Source organism: Berghia stephanieae, chromosome 9 (assembly GCF_034508935.2).
Source record: "Berghia stephanieae isolate SIO BIC M18660-M18661 chromosome 9, UCSD_Bste_1.3, whole genome shotgun sequence".
Lineage (NCBI taxonomy): Eukaryota > Metazoa > Mollusca > Gastropoda > Nudibranchia > Aeolidiidae > Berghia > Berghia stephanieae.
In genome coordinates, this window is record NC_088368.1 from 32,397,652 (window position 1) to 32,414,102 (window position 16,451).

General features: G+C 35.4%; 1 protein-coding gene across 1 annotated transcript in view; it reads left to right on the plus strand.

The window, feature by feature from the left end:
- Window positions 1–733: 733 nt before the first annotated feature.
- LOC144980059 (medium-chain specific acyl-CoA dehydrogenase, mitochondrial-like) overlaps window positions 734–16,451 on the plus strand; it is a 30,529-nt gene continuing 14,811 nt past the window's right edge. The window contains exons 1-7 of the mRNA XM_078927540.1: window positions 734–871; window positions 6,661–6,775; window positions 7,824–7,921; window positions 10,471–10,540; window positions 11,225–11,325; window positions 12,753–12,833; window positions 14,331–14,570. Of these exons, the coding sequence (XP_078783666.1) occupies window positions 848–871; window positions 6,661–6,775; window positions 7,824–7,921; window positions 10,471–10,540; window positions 11,225–11,325; window positions 12,753–12,833; window positions 14,331–14,570 (729 nt within the window). The 5' untranslated portion in view covers window positions 734–847. The remainder of the gene's footprint in view (window positions 872–6,660; window positions 6,776–7,823; window positions 7,922–10,470; window positions 10,541–11,224; window positions 11,326–12,752; window positions 12,834–14,330; window positions 14,571–16,451) is intronic.

Below are 16,451 nucleotides of genomic sequence, written 5' to 3' on the forward strand. Positions count from 1 at the left end.
AACAGGGCAAGACAAACAATAGTTTGACTCTCTCTCTATCCTTCGCATTGATGTTTGTCGTTTGATGAGTTCACCTCTCGGTCGACCTGTCAATATTCCTTTTTGCCGGACGTAATCATTAATAGAATGTTGTGTGGTTTTGACCGTGAAGAAAACCTTAAGAAGTCACATTTATATCATTTTAGAGAGATCGTTTTGAATAATTTTGAGTTAAACGAGCGAGCAGCAACTGGTTTTCATGAACGGCCGATCAGCGCTTGTTTACTATAGTAACGCGATTCCCAGCCAACAGCAAAATGGCCGATATTTTTCTCATCGAGGCCGCTGGTTTGGTTAGCCAATCAGAGCACCGTACGGTTTCCATTGGGTAAATTCCTTTGTCAGGACAAAAGAATTCTGAGGAGGGTCGATTACATATTGTGTTATATGATCATGAAATTAATGCCGGTTGCCGTTTGATTAGGTCAAAGGTCAAAGTCGACTTTTACGATCCGCATTGCCAGATTGGAATTTCTTCGCCATCCCAAATTTAATGTGTAATATTGGCTTTAAAACTAAATAAAATAAAAATCATAGATTATAACTGTTTTGATAAGTTGTATTCCTTAAATATTTCATGCATAAATGGAAACCATAAGAAATATGAAATAATGAAAATAATTATCTGGTTAGCGTAGGTTTTTCCCAAAATACAGGCATTGTTTATTTGCGTAGAAAAGATCAAATTCTGGCCATATTTGGAAGGTCATATTGACCTGGTTTCGAAACGAAAGTTGACGAGTGACGAGGTTATTGAACTCAAACTATTTTGACAATATTTTTCACCTTCTACGAATCTGACACAAAAATGGCTTCTTTAATCGCCAAAGAGGTTAGTGTTTCTACGTACATTTACTTCTAATTTCATAAAGGAAAGGCAGGCATTAGATGGCGCTCTAGTTAGAGCGCATCCGTTAAAAATTGTCACGCCGTATCGTCAGTTGTCATATTCTGTTCAGTGCATTGTCTGTATTATTAATGCATTTGTTTTAACCACTTTACTGGACTCTGCTGCACTGCTGCGTACTTCTGTTATCGCTTTTATTATGTTGTATTTTTGTATTCTCTTTTCTCTTCACAACACACACATGAAAGATGGTATCCGAACATACTACTCAAAATTTTCAAAAAACATTAAAAGATATAATTGATATTATAGTGGTGCAGTGCTATGAATTGTACAAATTGAAGGAATCGATGTCCTAATTCGGCCTGGTTACGAAATTATATATATATAAATAAGGATAAACCATATTTCCTTATCAATAATCAATGATGAAAAGCGGGACTGTTTGTTATGTTTAACCCCCCCCCCCCCCACACACACACACATTTGATGAAAAGCAATAGAAATAACCTTTAAAAGAGTGGATTTGCAATGGACGCACAAACTATTTTCTGGAATCGTATCCAAATGTTCTACATCCGAATGGCTCCAAAATTAACCAAGAGGCACACAGGCCTGTAAATCTATTGTCGGATTTCCGACAGTACGATTTTAATCTATACGTGCTAAAAAAATACAAAATAAAAGATAATAGTAAAAATAAAATTCGTAACGCCAAAGAACAGAACCAATAAAAAAGAAAATAAAAGACTTTTATTTCGCTCCACGAAAAAATTAGATTTTATTCCGTTTCAAATGCCGACTTAAAAAATACAAATTAAAAAAACTTTTTATTTGTCACATCAAAGACAAAACATGCCGTCTATAGTTAGCTATAATATTATCATGCCACCTACATGCTCCGCTAGACGTTTATGTATTCACTGCTTGGCTACTGTGCCACAGCCAGCGAGAGAGAGGTTGCGAAGTTTGCGCGAGTCGTCTTCACACACACACACATAGTCAGTAAATAACGCACACACAGAAGTGTGTCGAACCGGACCGGAAAGTTTCTCTCTATTTTGCTACCGACACACATGCATATCTCCGGCTCTTATTTCTCAGTCTCTATATTTCTTTGGTTCCGTCCCGATGTGAGACGGAAAAAAAATAATGCGAAATAATTATTTTTCTTCGAAATATATATTCTTCTTTGAAAGCTCTTACACCACCGCACCACCTCCTCCTCTTCTTCTTCTTCGTCGTCTTCTTCTTCTTCTTCTTCTTCTTCTTCTTCTTCTTCTTCTTCTTCTTCTTCTTCTTCTTCTTCTTCTTCTTCTTCTTCTTTTTCTTCTATAAGAATTAATCCAAATAAACGAAAGAATCAGCGTAAACATTTAACACAAACGGGAGCGAAGATGCGCAGCTTCACGTGTCGAGCACTAGACGTCTAGATACACATCCTTCAAAAGGGTATGAATTGTTCTCTTCCTTTCATTTTACAACTAACCCAGACCTGGGACCTCAAATAATTGGGATTTTTTTTTTTGATACCATAAAATAAGGACCTCGTTATAAATAAGTAGAGGAAAGTGACATGATTTGACTAGTCAATTGACGTGTCATATCTGTGTTGGGTCCATATTTTTGTCCTGTTGTGTCTATTTTCGCGTGTTCAAAAAGTTCCGACAATTTTATCACCAACCATTTACAGGCCTGGGCACATTACTATGCCACCATTTGCGGCTATGTGGTCTAGTGGTATGACACTCACTTTCAGATCGTAAGGTCCTGGGTTCGAGCCTCGCTCAGCGCATAGTTGAGTCCTTGGAGAAGGCTCTTTACTCACATTATCTCACCGTACTCAGGTGTAAAATGAGTACCTAGCCATTTGTAAAGCGCTTTGAGCACGACTAATTAGTGGATATTGCACTATATAAAAGCTTTTTTTATTATTTTTTTTTTTTGCAAATCTAAGCGTTAAACTTGCAGTGCAAGTTCTCAGTCACTCATTTGCTGCAGGAATAACCACCATGGTCCACTACGGCGATGTAACTGTACAGTTTGTAGAAGAATGTAACACTCTTTTTGACTGCTTTAAATAAAGGGTCGTCATGCAGTGGAAAAACTCCTATGCCATTGCAGTATCATCAGCAGAGCACGTGTCGTTTCTGAGAGAGAAACTGATGTGGTTTGACAGCAATAAACCTCTCAATAAGAGTGGAAGACTGCCATGCATAGAGTGATGGAATTTGACAATTACTTGTCTCCTGGATCTGTGGGATGACCTCTCAAACAACTGCAACATGTTCCTTTTTAACAAACCGGCTGGATCAGGACAGCTAAGAGAACATGTTTTCGGTAGTTCGAGGCAAAGTCGGATATCCTGTCAATCCAATACTCCTTCCTGGAAAAGGCGGCAACTGTCAAACAGACTTGGACACATTTCTTTTTAAGCTTGACACCATCACAACAAAGGGAGCCACCCACACGGTCAGGACACGGCTTCATCAAGTTGTTCCAAGGCTCAACCGGCCCTTTGTTAAAAATTGTGCAAGTAATCCTGTACTGCGAGTTCCAGAAAAAGACATTGTAGCCTACATTTCAGAATATGTCGCCAAGAAACTCATAGGAATAGTTTGTGGTTTGTGCAAGACAAATTTCGTCCAGGAAAGTCTCTTGTCAGACTCGTCTTATTTCATATCAATGAAACAATATCCCAACCTAAAGGAGGGTGGACTAACGATACTATCATAAGGTAAGGTTCAGGCTTGTCAAGAAAATGGTCGAGGCCACAATGGACATTCCACTTGACTGCAGGAGTGAGGAGAACTTCTCAACGAAGTTCCTTTCATTGAACCTCTACACTACTATTAGACTACATCATTTCCTGAGATGTCACAACTGTGAGATGGACATTGGTGGCTGCAATAGGGGGAGGAAAAGAAAAGCTCTAACATTTGCACATGAATAGATACTAAGATAAGATCAAGTAATTCTATCCTTTTCTATTTCTATTATGCTCTGTAAACAGCTTACGTCATTTTAAAATCTCATTTTTAGGTCCCTTTCCCCCATCCATATCTTTTTTTCATAATAAATTCCTTTAGTTCTCTCTGTTTTCTTTCTTGGTCTATGAAAACTTTACAAGCGCTTTATCACACTTTTTACTTCTTTCTTTCTTACTCTCAACTAATTTAAAATGAATTTGATGACAGGAATAATTATATGGCAATTTTGCTAGGTGCCAATACTTTTGTGAGAATATGAATTATATTGAAAAAAAAACGCTTCGTGAGAAACAGACTATAATTTATACAGCGTGACATACTTTTGAGGCACCGCGAAGTCGATTTCACGAATTTAACATTGAGCGAGGACTGCAGCCTCTGTGTTAACCTACCTACTCTGTGTTGATACATTCTTCACTTCAGTCAACCTTCGAATTCGTTCATCTCTCACTTTATCTTTTCTTATCCAGTCAAGTGACCATCTCAACATCCTCATTTCTCCACCTCAACTTCTTTATCTTGTTTCTTTGTTGTAGCTGCTGTCTCTAGTCCAATAACATGTCTGGTCTTACAACAGATATATATTTTCCCCTTCAGCTTTGCGGAATTCATTTGCCACACATAACTCCAGTTACCTTCCTCCTATTATTCCAGCCTGCCTGTATCCTCTTCTTAACCTCCATCTCATTGCTCCCATTTCCTTGTACAGTTGTTCCTTAGTATTTGAATTGGTTTGTCTCTAGCACATCCTCTTCTTCTATCTTTATTGGTGGTTCTGCTGTCTGTTGTCCGATGCACAAATACTCTGTCTTCAATCTGAATACCCTTAATCCCCTCCTTTCCACACCCGTCTCCAACCCTCCAGTTCCTTTTCCGCCTCAGCTTCTGTATCATTCAAACTACATCATCTGCATACATCATGTTCCATGATGCCTCTCGCCGAATTGGTTCTGTTAGGACATCCATTACTATTGCAAACAGCAGTGGGCTGAGAGCTGATCCCCGGTGTAATCCAACTCTTACATTAAATGGATCAGTTGAGCCAACAGCTGTCCTTACAACTGTTTTGTTTCCTTTATACACAGCCTCTCGGGAAAATTATTCATTCTTTTTCAGTCGACTTCCATATGTATGCCAATGACGCACAGCTTTATGTACCGTTATCTAAGGATGATGAAATTAGTGTGTCGCGGAAGGTTGAAGTTTGTATCAATGAAATAAAAAATTGGATGGATATAAACAAATTGACAATGAATGAAGAAAAAAACGAGGTGCTGTGTATAAAGAACAAATCTTGCAGAAATAGTATTAAAATAGATAAAATTGATGTAGCAGGTTGCAAAGTTTCTATTTCTAATCCCTATGTTCGCAATCTGGGTGTATTTTTTGATAACAATATGTCCATGAATAATGATATCACCAAAATTATTCAAGCTGTCACTATCTTAAAAACATTGGTCGTAATAGGTCTTTGATTGACACTGAAATCACTAAAACGGATGTCACAGCTTTCATTCTTAGTAGACTTGACTACTGCATTGCGCTGCTCATTGGTTGTCCCAATTACAATATTCAAAGATTGCAGAAAGTTCAGAACAGGGTGGCTAGATTGGTGATGTTATCAAAACATGACAATCCTATCTCCCCTGTTCTAGAAATTCTTCATTGGCTGCTGGTGAAGCAGCTCATTGAGTTCAAGATTTTATGTTTTTGTTATAGCTCCTTTCATGGCCTGTCACCACCCTATCTAAATGATCTTGTATCTCATTATACACCTTGCCGATTGCTAGTTTCTAACAGTATGCTTCTTCTGACAGAGGTACCTACCCTCTAAGTCTTTGTTTCACAACAAATCCTTCATAGTGACTGCGCCCACGTTGTGGAATTCCCTTTCTTATAATATTAAGAATAATGACAATTTAGAAACCTTTAAAAAGAATTTGAAAACCGAATTATTTAGAAGAACATTGATATGCTTTATGTTTTAATTTAGGGCAGTAATATGTATGTAAAGAGTTGTGTATGTGGACGCGGAGAAGTTTCCGTATGCGGGTGTACAGGTGTTTGTGTGTAAGCGTGTTAGTGTGTATGGTAGTTTAAATAGTCGTGAGTGATCATAAAGAGCCATAGAGAACTCGTCAGTGGATTAATGGGCGCTATGTAAGTTTATTATTATTATTATTATTATCATTATTATTATTATTATTATTATTATTATTTATTATTATATTATTATTATTATTAAATGCAATCTCCTTACTCCTCACTTTTAGATGAGATGCACACATGAAGAGAGACAAAATCATCCCATTGCAATGCGACTGTGATTGTCACTGCTAATAGCACGGAGTCAGGCCTCACTAACAATACACTTGCACACATGCAATGCCCCTTACCCATAACCCTATGCCCTATTTTTTGTGTGTATTGTAATGGGAAATTGGTTTACTGGACAGTGGCGATATGTAATAAAGCTCCCTGAGTTGGAAAGCAATGCACTTTTTTAAAAGTGCCTTGTAACTCGGCATGCTCTTTGCAGTTTAGAATACTTCGTTGTAGTCGGGGTGTGTGGTTGTGAGCCTTGTTGTATTTAAGGTGGATTCGTAGTTTCAAAAAGGAGGGAAAAAACGGGAATTTAAAAAATTTTTTGGGTTTAATTTGAGGTTTTACAGAATCTGAGGTCATTGTATCCAAGGTGCACTGTACATTCACCTTTGTCACTTTCATTTTTTTTTTTTTTCTTATGGCCGTAATATTTTTAATATTATTATCTATTATATACAGCTTACCAAGAAATTTGGTCTTCGCTCAATGTTGACATGTTCCAGGCCGTTGTCTACAAACCCTGGTACAGCCACATCTGGTGCAGAAGATCATCCTGGAGGAGGACTGTGTTTCAGTAAGTAAAAAGTTGTCCTTGAGAATCACAATGCTCATCATGGAGTTTGAGTTTATCCAGGTTCCTTGAGCATTAAACAGACACACAATTTCTTTTTACCTGATATAACAGAAAGACCCAGATACTTTTTTAAAAAAGAGAAGAAAAAGAACAAACAAACAAAAAAATAAGATAAACTCTACTCCATTTGAAATCAATATCATTCGCTTTTCCTTGTTAAGAATAATAATCTTTATTGTCCAAATAAAAGGCAATTCATGTGAGGTAAACAATGATCAGTTTGGTTTATGGTATGAACATCAACACATTTACATATACAGACACAGACATACGCAAACATACACGCGAGCACATTGTTTCTACACATGTATACAAAAGAAATGAGCGAGTGCTTTACCAACTGATCTGTTGGAACCCCCTTTCGTCAATGAAAAACCTATTTGTTTAATTTCTTACCAGAAATAGTGCTGAACCTTTGAAAACATAATGAGGAGTCAGCCCTAGGTTTCAATCTAATTGAGAGAAATGATTGGGACGTTTTGTTTACCCTCTTTATGTTCACCTTTTTATTTTTTAAGAAAAATGTGGATAGGATGCTGATCTATTGTAAAATAGTTTTCACCAGAACCAAAAGATCCAGTTATCTAATCACCCTTCAATAATGAGAAAGGTTAGAAAAGAAATCCTCAAATGTTCTCAACTCCCATACCGGTTGCTTTACTTGTTAGTTAAGAGCTCTGTCTGGTAAGCTATCAGGGTCCCCATGGTAAAATCAGATCTGTAAAGGGTTAATGTTCAGATTGTCCTTTAGTTCTCCAGAGCCACACGGCCCATGGAGTCGGAGTTAATCTGCGGTTTTGTAGCATTAAACAAATCGTAGCAATTGCTTGCTACCTTTGGGTAGGAAACCGGTCTCTTGCAAAGTATTTTCTACCAGATCAAACACACCCAGCAACTCAATCACTGCTGGTTGGACGTATTGAGGTAAGAAAATTGTTTCCTTCATTGTGCTTTATTTTTTTTTTTTCTTTCTTCCATATTTCCACAGAATATTCACCAGAGCAGGAGGAATTTAGAGAATTGGCTCGCAAGTTCTGTCGTGAAGAAATCGTTCCCAATGCTCCTCATTATGACAAGACTGGAGAGGTATCCTATACACCAATAATGATTCCATGAGGCAGATAACTTCCACACATTAAAAAAAAAATATCAGCCTATATCATTTTGTCCCCTCATCCACACCCTTAACAGTTTTGTTCAATTGCCTATTTCTTAGAACTATCCAAGAAAAAAAGGAAAAAAACAACAATGTTGATATTTATAAACTCAATGTCTCAATCATCTCTGTGTTATATGTTTGTGTTGGGAATAAGTCTCAAAGCTCAACAACCAGCTCTGATACTAATAAACTGTTGCAGTGTTTGTGTGTTGAAGTCTTGACCTCACGAAGTCGTGACAAAGACTCAAGATAAATGCTGCTTTTGAAACAACTTTTGTTTTGAGTGGTGAATCCTGTGAAGGATGCTGTACCAGTCAGGTCTCAGGTTCAACTCCCCATCGCTGCAAAAGTTTTTATTCTTTACTGCCTTCTATCACTTCTCCACTCCTTTCATTTCTTGTTATAATTGTAAGCCCATCACACTTTCCCTTCTTTAATCATCCCACCCACACAAGCACTCTTTTAGTAAATTTATTATATAAGCCCGCATAATGAAGCAGTTTTCTAAACCCATTTTGGTATTATGCAATAAGAATCGTAAAGATAATCTTCCTCGTTGTAATGTATAAATTGACTATAGAAGAGGATAAGTCTACATGTAAAAATATTTTTAAAAAATAGAAAAATGTAGACCAGAGATTAGTGGTGTGTATTATTTGACGTGTTCAATGAATCTAGATTTCTAAGAAATTACAACAGCCACAGGTAGCTGATTCCAGGGTCATACCACAAAGGGTAGGGGAAAAAAAAATAAGGGCAATCAGTATCAACAGACCATTCTTTTTACACGCTCTGGGGTGGGTGTATTTTGCAATGTCAGTGAAACAAACTTACACTTTTACTTCTTTTTGCAAGTGGTTTCATACTCAGAATGTGTTTGAAAGAGGGATAGATCAATGAGGAGGGGAGTCTTGGTAATAGATAATAATAATGATAGATATTAAATGTAGATGAGACAGAAGAGACCATCAAATTCCAAATTTAGATCTGTGACCTATTACCTCAAATTTATTATATCGAGGTGAACCAGAAAGAAATTTTTAAAGATTTAAATAACCAAAAATGTGACATTTTATTTTTTGTCTCCTTGAGAAAAGATATTTATTTGCATGAATAAGACACAGACACATATCCCAAATCTTATATTTGACTATAAGTTAAATGTTTAGCATTAAAATCACCTCAATGTAATACCGTTTTGAGGAGATAGGTGACATATGTAACATCTGTCATACACTCATTCTGCAAATATACTGACAGAATAACCCTTTCAAAATTTCAACTAGAAAACTTAAAATATAACTATTGATTTAAAGACGTTGTTGGAGTTTCTGGTTTAAAAATTATTGACAAGTTGGGGGTTATTTTAATGTCACAATATATATATATATATATATACTAGTAAAAAGCCCGCAATTTCGCGGGGAAAGAACTATTTTCATTCGATACTGTACTCACCATCATTTAATGATGGCAGATTGGTAAACAACGTTGTCTGTGTAATTTGGTATATCTTCGGTTGATTTTTCTGTGTGGCCCAACATGAAGTGTAAGCCACTATAGCCTCTGACCCGTGACATCAAAGGTGAAAATACAAATTTAAAGAATACTGGGGATGTAGGAGCTTTCGGAATGTCTCCCCTTTACTTAACTTATGGAAAAACAAACACCCTAGCACCTTTAATAACACTTATGACTAACCTCTCGAGCTAACCCTAATAGTAAAAAAAAGAATCAAAATGGCGACTGAAATACCTTCATGTGATCAAGTGAATAATATCACTATGAATGCCACGATTTGCTGAAAAATGCCAACACACACACACACACACAGACACACACACATGTATACACCACACACAACACACACACAAACATACACACATACACACAAACATACACGCAATTAGAACAAAACTGATCACCGAAAAATCAACAACACAACGGAAGTAATAATAATACTTGATGTCATAAATAGATGACGCAAACTGACAACTTTTTACAGTGACGAAATTTGGTGATTTTGGGTCTGTTTAGTGTCGTCGGTACGTGATATCTGTGTGACTCAACGAACATTCAAACTGACTTTAAATTATAAAAGGAAATCAAGTTATCTGTTTATCTATCTGTAAAAAATACATTTACAGTATAATTTTCAAATCTTTCAGTAGAGTTGTGCACCGTATCAATTTTTTTATTGACTCAAATAAGCACAATGTTCTCCACAATGCTATATTTTTTAAAGAAAGGATATATATATATATATATATATATATATATATATATATATATATATATATATATATATATATATATATATATATATATATATATATATATATTCCAATTCGTCAGTATATGATGTAAAAGATTCCTGGTCATAATGTATAAATGAGTTTTAGTCTGTGTACAGCAGCATTATTTTAACAATTATGAAGCTTATCAGTATTTCATTCGATGTTTCTTCAACTTCCAGTATCCATGGGACATCATCAAAAAGGCATGGAGTCTTGGCCTGACCAATTTACACATTCCCCATAACTGTGGTGAGTTGAATTGATTCATTAAACATTTGTACATTTCTCATAAATGTAATGTGTTGAATTGATTCATTCAACATTTAAATTTGACTTACCACCTCAAAGGAAATCAAATAAAACAAAATCTAGACAGCATGAATTAAATTGATATTTTATTGGGGAGAATGAATGAAGTTTCTTTAAGATATATTTTGATGGAAAAGCTGCGTCCAATTGCTACATTTTAATATTGGTCATAACTCAATGTCTGAGATCGCTTTCTCTCAACCTGAATTGAAATCATCAATATGTCTTGAAGCTCAGCTTGGTTGGGAAAATCTGACAGCTGATAAAGTTACTTAAAACCCAGATGTAGAGTGATTGGGAAATTGAAAGTGACTGTTTAGATCTCAATATTCCAAATATTAGCTGAGCTCCAATTTTCTCTCACTGATCTTGGAAAGCATTGAAAGGCTTTTGAATTCTTAAATGCTCAAAGTAAACGCAACACTTGATGAAAGTTTCTGTTTGGTTGGCAGGTGAATAAGACATGGAAATGGAGTTTGATATGGATGAAGAGTGATGGGCATCAATTTATTCTGAGACTGATTGGTAAAGTTTCAGATAAGATCCTAGTCCAATGTGAAGATCACGGTCAAGAAGGAATGAGTTGAAAACTTTTTAACCAAAATTGTTTTTGCTTGTGTCCAGGTGGCATGGACTTGGGTATTGTAGACACCTGTGCTGTGGCAGAGGAACTGGCCTATGGTTGTACTGGCATTCAAACTGCTATGGAGGCAAATTCACTAGGGGTAAGTAGAATGTTTTGTTTTATAATGATTTTATCATGTTCTTTTTGTTTGTTTGTTTTTTTTTTGTTTGAGTTGGGGTGGGGATAGTGACATTGTGTCTTGTCATTTCATTTGTAATTATGTAAAAGACAAACATTCAAACTATATCAATCTTTATTTTAAACTTAGAGTCTAAAACTCCTCTCACTACAACACGGCACCGACAGAGCACCTTTGTAAAATTTGGTCAGTGAACTATACTTGTGTATTGATCGGTTTAAATGACCCCCAATTTATCCCAAAAAAAGTCTGCTTTCTTTATCCTTGTACTTTGTCCACCTTCAATCACAATTGGTTTTGTCCAATGCAGGGTTTAACATTATATGGAAACTATTCCTGATGTATCAGTCTCTCGCTTTTCAAATCATTTGTCAATGTTTTAACAAGGAATAGTGGTTAAAAATTAGTTATCATGACATCAAAATAATGCAATTAATAATAATAATAATAATATATATATATATATATATATATATATATATATATATATATATATATATATATATATATATATATATATATATATATATATATATATATATATATATATATATATATATATATATATATATACCTCTACAAGTCTTTAAGAGATCAAATTTGGAAAAATGTGGCTTTTTCATATCATCTGATTTGGCTGTTTTAACCAAACTATGAAAAACCAAAATTGATGAAATCACCTTTTGTCTTCATTCACGGCTGAATCTATTTGATAATTAAGCTGCACTGCATCTATTTCTAAGCCATATGTTGCAAGTGTAAAATAGCTTGAAATCTTTCATTTTCTTTTAAAGTTTTTTTTTTAAATTATGGTATATAATGACCATATCAAGGCTGTATAAAAGCAGTCGTTCATTGTAAAGTGTGGACATTATAAGACAAGTCATTAAAATCCCACAAATCCTAAATAAACATACTTCTATACTTTATGCTATACATTATAACTTTTCATTTTGACACGTATCTTATTTTTTGAAAAGGGAATAATTATGAACTTTTATATATTGTAAATTTACTGCAAATGTTTTAGAATCGGTCCGAAACCATCTGCAACACTAAACATGTATGACAAGACATGGCGTCTGGGGGGCACAAATATGATTTTTATTTTCAACAGAAACAACATTGTCACTGGCTAGGAATTCATTTTACGTCTTAGGGATTAATTTTGCAATTTACCAGTAAACTTAAACCTAGAACCTGCAGTCAAAATTTTAGTGTTATATTCCACAAAGTTCCAAAATGTTGTTTTGTCTTATGTTGTTGGAGCAAGTTGAGTTGATTGATTTCGTATAGTTATATGACTTCATAGTTGATTAAATACACACTTATCTCTTTTTGAAATACTCTTGACCTAGCTTACAAATTTCCCTCTTTATCCCCCATAGGAAATGCCAGTGATTCTTGCAGGAAATGAAGAACAGAAGAAAAGATTTTTGGGCAGAATGATGGAAGAACCCCTGATGTGTGTAAGTTTAAAAGTTAATCATAAGTAATAGGCAATGTACTACAACAACAATAATAGTAACCATACTACATGTTTGCACATACTCACAGACACTCAGTCAGTACAGCGACATTTGATGTTGCATTTTTTAAAAATGTTTGTAGTGGAAAGGAAAGTAAAATTATTCTGTATCTCGCCATCGGACTTTGGACATGGATTTTGTCCGTTATCTTCAACATGAAAAAGTAAGAAGTAAGAAATGCTTGCTACCCTCTGATTTGGATTAGGAAAACTTATTTCACCTATTCCCGTCTCTCCATGCTTGTTACTTTTTTTTTATCTCACCACCCCTTTCCCTGGGTTAGGGGCTTTGATTTCCCCATATGGGCTGATGGTGAGGGGGAGGAATTCAACTCTTTCTGTCTCATGTATAATAATAATGATGATGATGATAAAAATAATAATAATAATGATGATGATAATAATAAATGATTATAGATGACACTTGTATAGCATCATCATCTATTGTTGTTATTGTTATTGTTATTGTTATTATTATTATTATTACTATTATTATTATTATTACTATTATTATTATTATTATTATTATTATTATTATTATTATTATTATTACTATTACTACGATTATTATTAGTATTATTATTAATAATATTATTATTATTATTATGATTATTATTATATATTATCCACACGGGTAGACGATTCTTGGACTTGGAATATACTTTTGTTCTCTTTTTTTTTTGAGGGCTCCCTAGTTTTACCTTTTCTTGTCAGTGCAGCAAAATGTTAGAGCTATACTTTCTTAACATCTCATTTGTCTTTCTCTCAACTAATGCTAATCTGAAGTTTTGTTCTGAAAAGCTGTAACCGCACACTTTTTTGAAAATTAATCATTGATACTGCATCTAGCAAACAGGATCTGCTAGTATTGATTGACATCATGAAAGACGGTGTTGTTAAAGTTAAATGCCATTTTAAGGCATGTGAAGAACAATACATATGAGTGTTAGGAAAAATATAAAAAACTTGAGCTTTTAAAACTTAAGCTTTTATATAGCGCAATATCCACTAAATGTGCTCAAAGCGCTTTACAAGAGGTCCCTGACCAACAGCAACACTTAACAAGTAGGACAAGACATGACGCCTTTTAGGCAATATTACAATTTGTTTTCCGACAGAAACAACCCTGTTGTCAACCGGGTACTCATTTTACACCTGAGTACGGTGAGAGAATATGATTAAAGAGTCTTATCCAAGGACTCAACTATACCCAGAGTGAGACTCGAACCCAAGACCTTCCGATCCTAAAGCGAGTGTCATACCACAAGACCACATAGCCGCACGAATAATAGGCATCTTTGGATCTCCTGCTCATTCAATTAAAAGTGCACTTATGTTTATTCAAAATAGCACTCCAGTGATACAACCCAACAGTGCTGCAAATTCTGAAAAACCTTTGTGTTTTAAAATCCAAACATTAAATAACATCTTTTCCCAGGCCTACTGTGTGACAGAGCCAACAGCTGGATCAGACGTGGCTGGGATTCGTACAAGGGCTGAGAAAAAGGGAGACGAATACATCATCAACGGTCAGAAGATGTGGATCACAAATGGCGGGGTGGCCAACTGGTACTTTGTCCTTGCCAGGACTAGTTCTGATCCCAAGACTCCAGCCGGAAAAGCTTTTACAGGATTTGTAGTCGAGGCTGATACACCCGGTATTACCCCTGGCAGAAAGGTAAGTGTGAGGGTTACATGAGTGCAAGAGTGCCGGCTACTGCCGGCCGATTGGATTACCGAAAAAAACGTCGCGGGCTTTTTGTGATTTGGATTTGATTGATTTTTTAAAATTTATTTATTTTTTTTTTTTTTTTGTGCAACTTGTGACAAGAAACTTAACAAATTACTGCATTACAACCTTTGGATTAAACATACAACAATTGTGGACTACTATTATGAAGACTGGATGCTGAGAACAAGACTTCAAATGACGAGGTAAGTCCGTGAATCTTGCAGGCTTTTTCAGATTATATGTCTGGTCATAAGTAGACTTGCAGGCTTTTTGAGGTCCAGTTGCTTGCACCCATGGGGTTATATTATGTGCTCCACCACCTCAAACAGTTATAATGTCAGGGTAAACAAAGTGCCCGAAAGGAAATTTAAATTAATTATCGGAAATTTCAAAATATCAATTTTTGGCACTTACAGAAACTACAGTGGAACCCTATAAAGCCAACGCCAACGGACCAGAAAGATCGGTTGACTTTAAGCAAGGTTGGCTTCATCCATATCATTATCAATGGAACACACTTAGATAAAGAGCAGAAAATTTGGGACCAACAAGAGGTGTTGACGTCAAGCAGAAGTTGACTTTAAGAGTGACTTTATTCGGATTCCATTGTATCTTCATTGTCCTCAATAAAAAATATAAACTTAACTCATGTTTCATATTCTTGACTAAGAATTCAATTTATCCCATTTTTTAACCAAGTCAAACCATTTTTATTGTATGGACAGGGACAGGATTAATCACAACGATCTTAAAACTATGGCCTTGGATTTGTGTCCCTGAGTAAGGCACTATACATAAATTGTGTCTCTCATGTAAATGACTCGATTGTAAGCTGTGATGGATAGATATATGTTATATAGTGCAAAGAGGCATTAAATGTGTGCCTTGTATGTATATATGATTCCATAATTCCAACTGGGGGAATAAACGAAGCATTATGCAGGACATTGAATTTACTCTAGAAATGTGCTTTTAACTCTTTCAGCGCCATTGGCTGCACTGTGCGGCCAGAGCAGAATCTGTTCTACTGGTCAATGGCCGCCCAGTGCGCCAGTCTTGAAAGGCTAAAACAAAAATGTAATCCAATCCTATTTTCAACAAAAGTACTATAAATTGAACTAATAGTATCATTTCTTTCATCATAACATTCAATTGGCCCTAGGGGGGTATTTTAATTGAGATTTTGTGCCGAATTCGAATGTCCCCTTGTCTTAGCTTGTCATTTTAATGCTGCCTCAATCAGATGTCAGCCATTTTGTGACGGAAAATGCGAATATAGCCTCAGTGCTGAAAGAGTTCATATATGTGATATTTACTTAAGTTTTGAAGTGACTAATTTTGGTATGGTCGAGATAAGCTTTAACCAAATTAATATTGTGTGTACCAAAATTGATTGTCATCAACCTTTTGTCTGTTTCATAACCTTGCATCTTCTGGTTTACTAGTCCTACTCTTTTAATTATTTTTTTTATTCCAATATAATCTTCATTTACAGCAAGACGTTTTTGGAAAACTGTCACAAGATTTTTCATTTCAAGGATTTGACAAAAGGAGTATTTGTACATGACAGGAGCAGAGTAATAGTAATACAGGTGATGGAGGATATAACTCTCTCTCACACCAAATGCTGACATATTTTTGATGCATACAACATATCCGTATGTCACCCAACCAATCCTTTCTTTTTAAAAAAAAAAAGAATGATGCCTCCTTCTGTCTTGGCTGTTTACTTTTTCTTTTCTTTTTTTTTTTTACAAAAACAAAATATAAGATAATAGCAAGAGAACAGCAATGGAATAAATCATCAATTGCCAGGGTTCAGTCTAA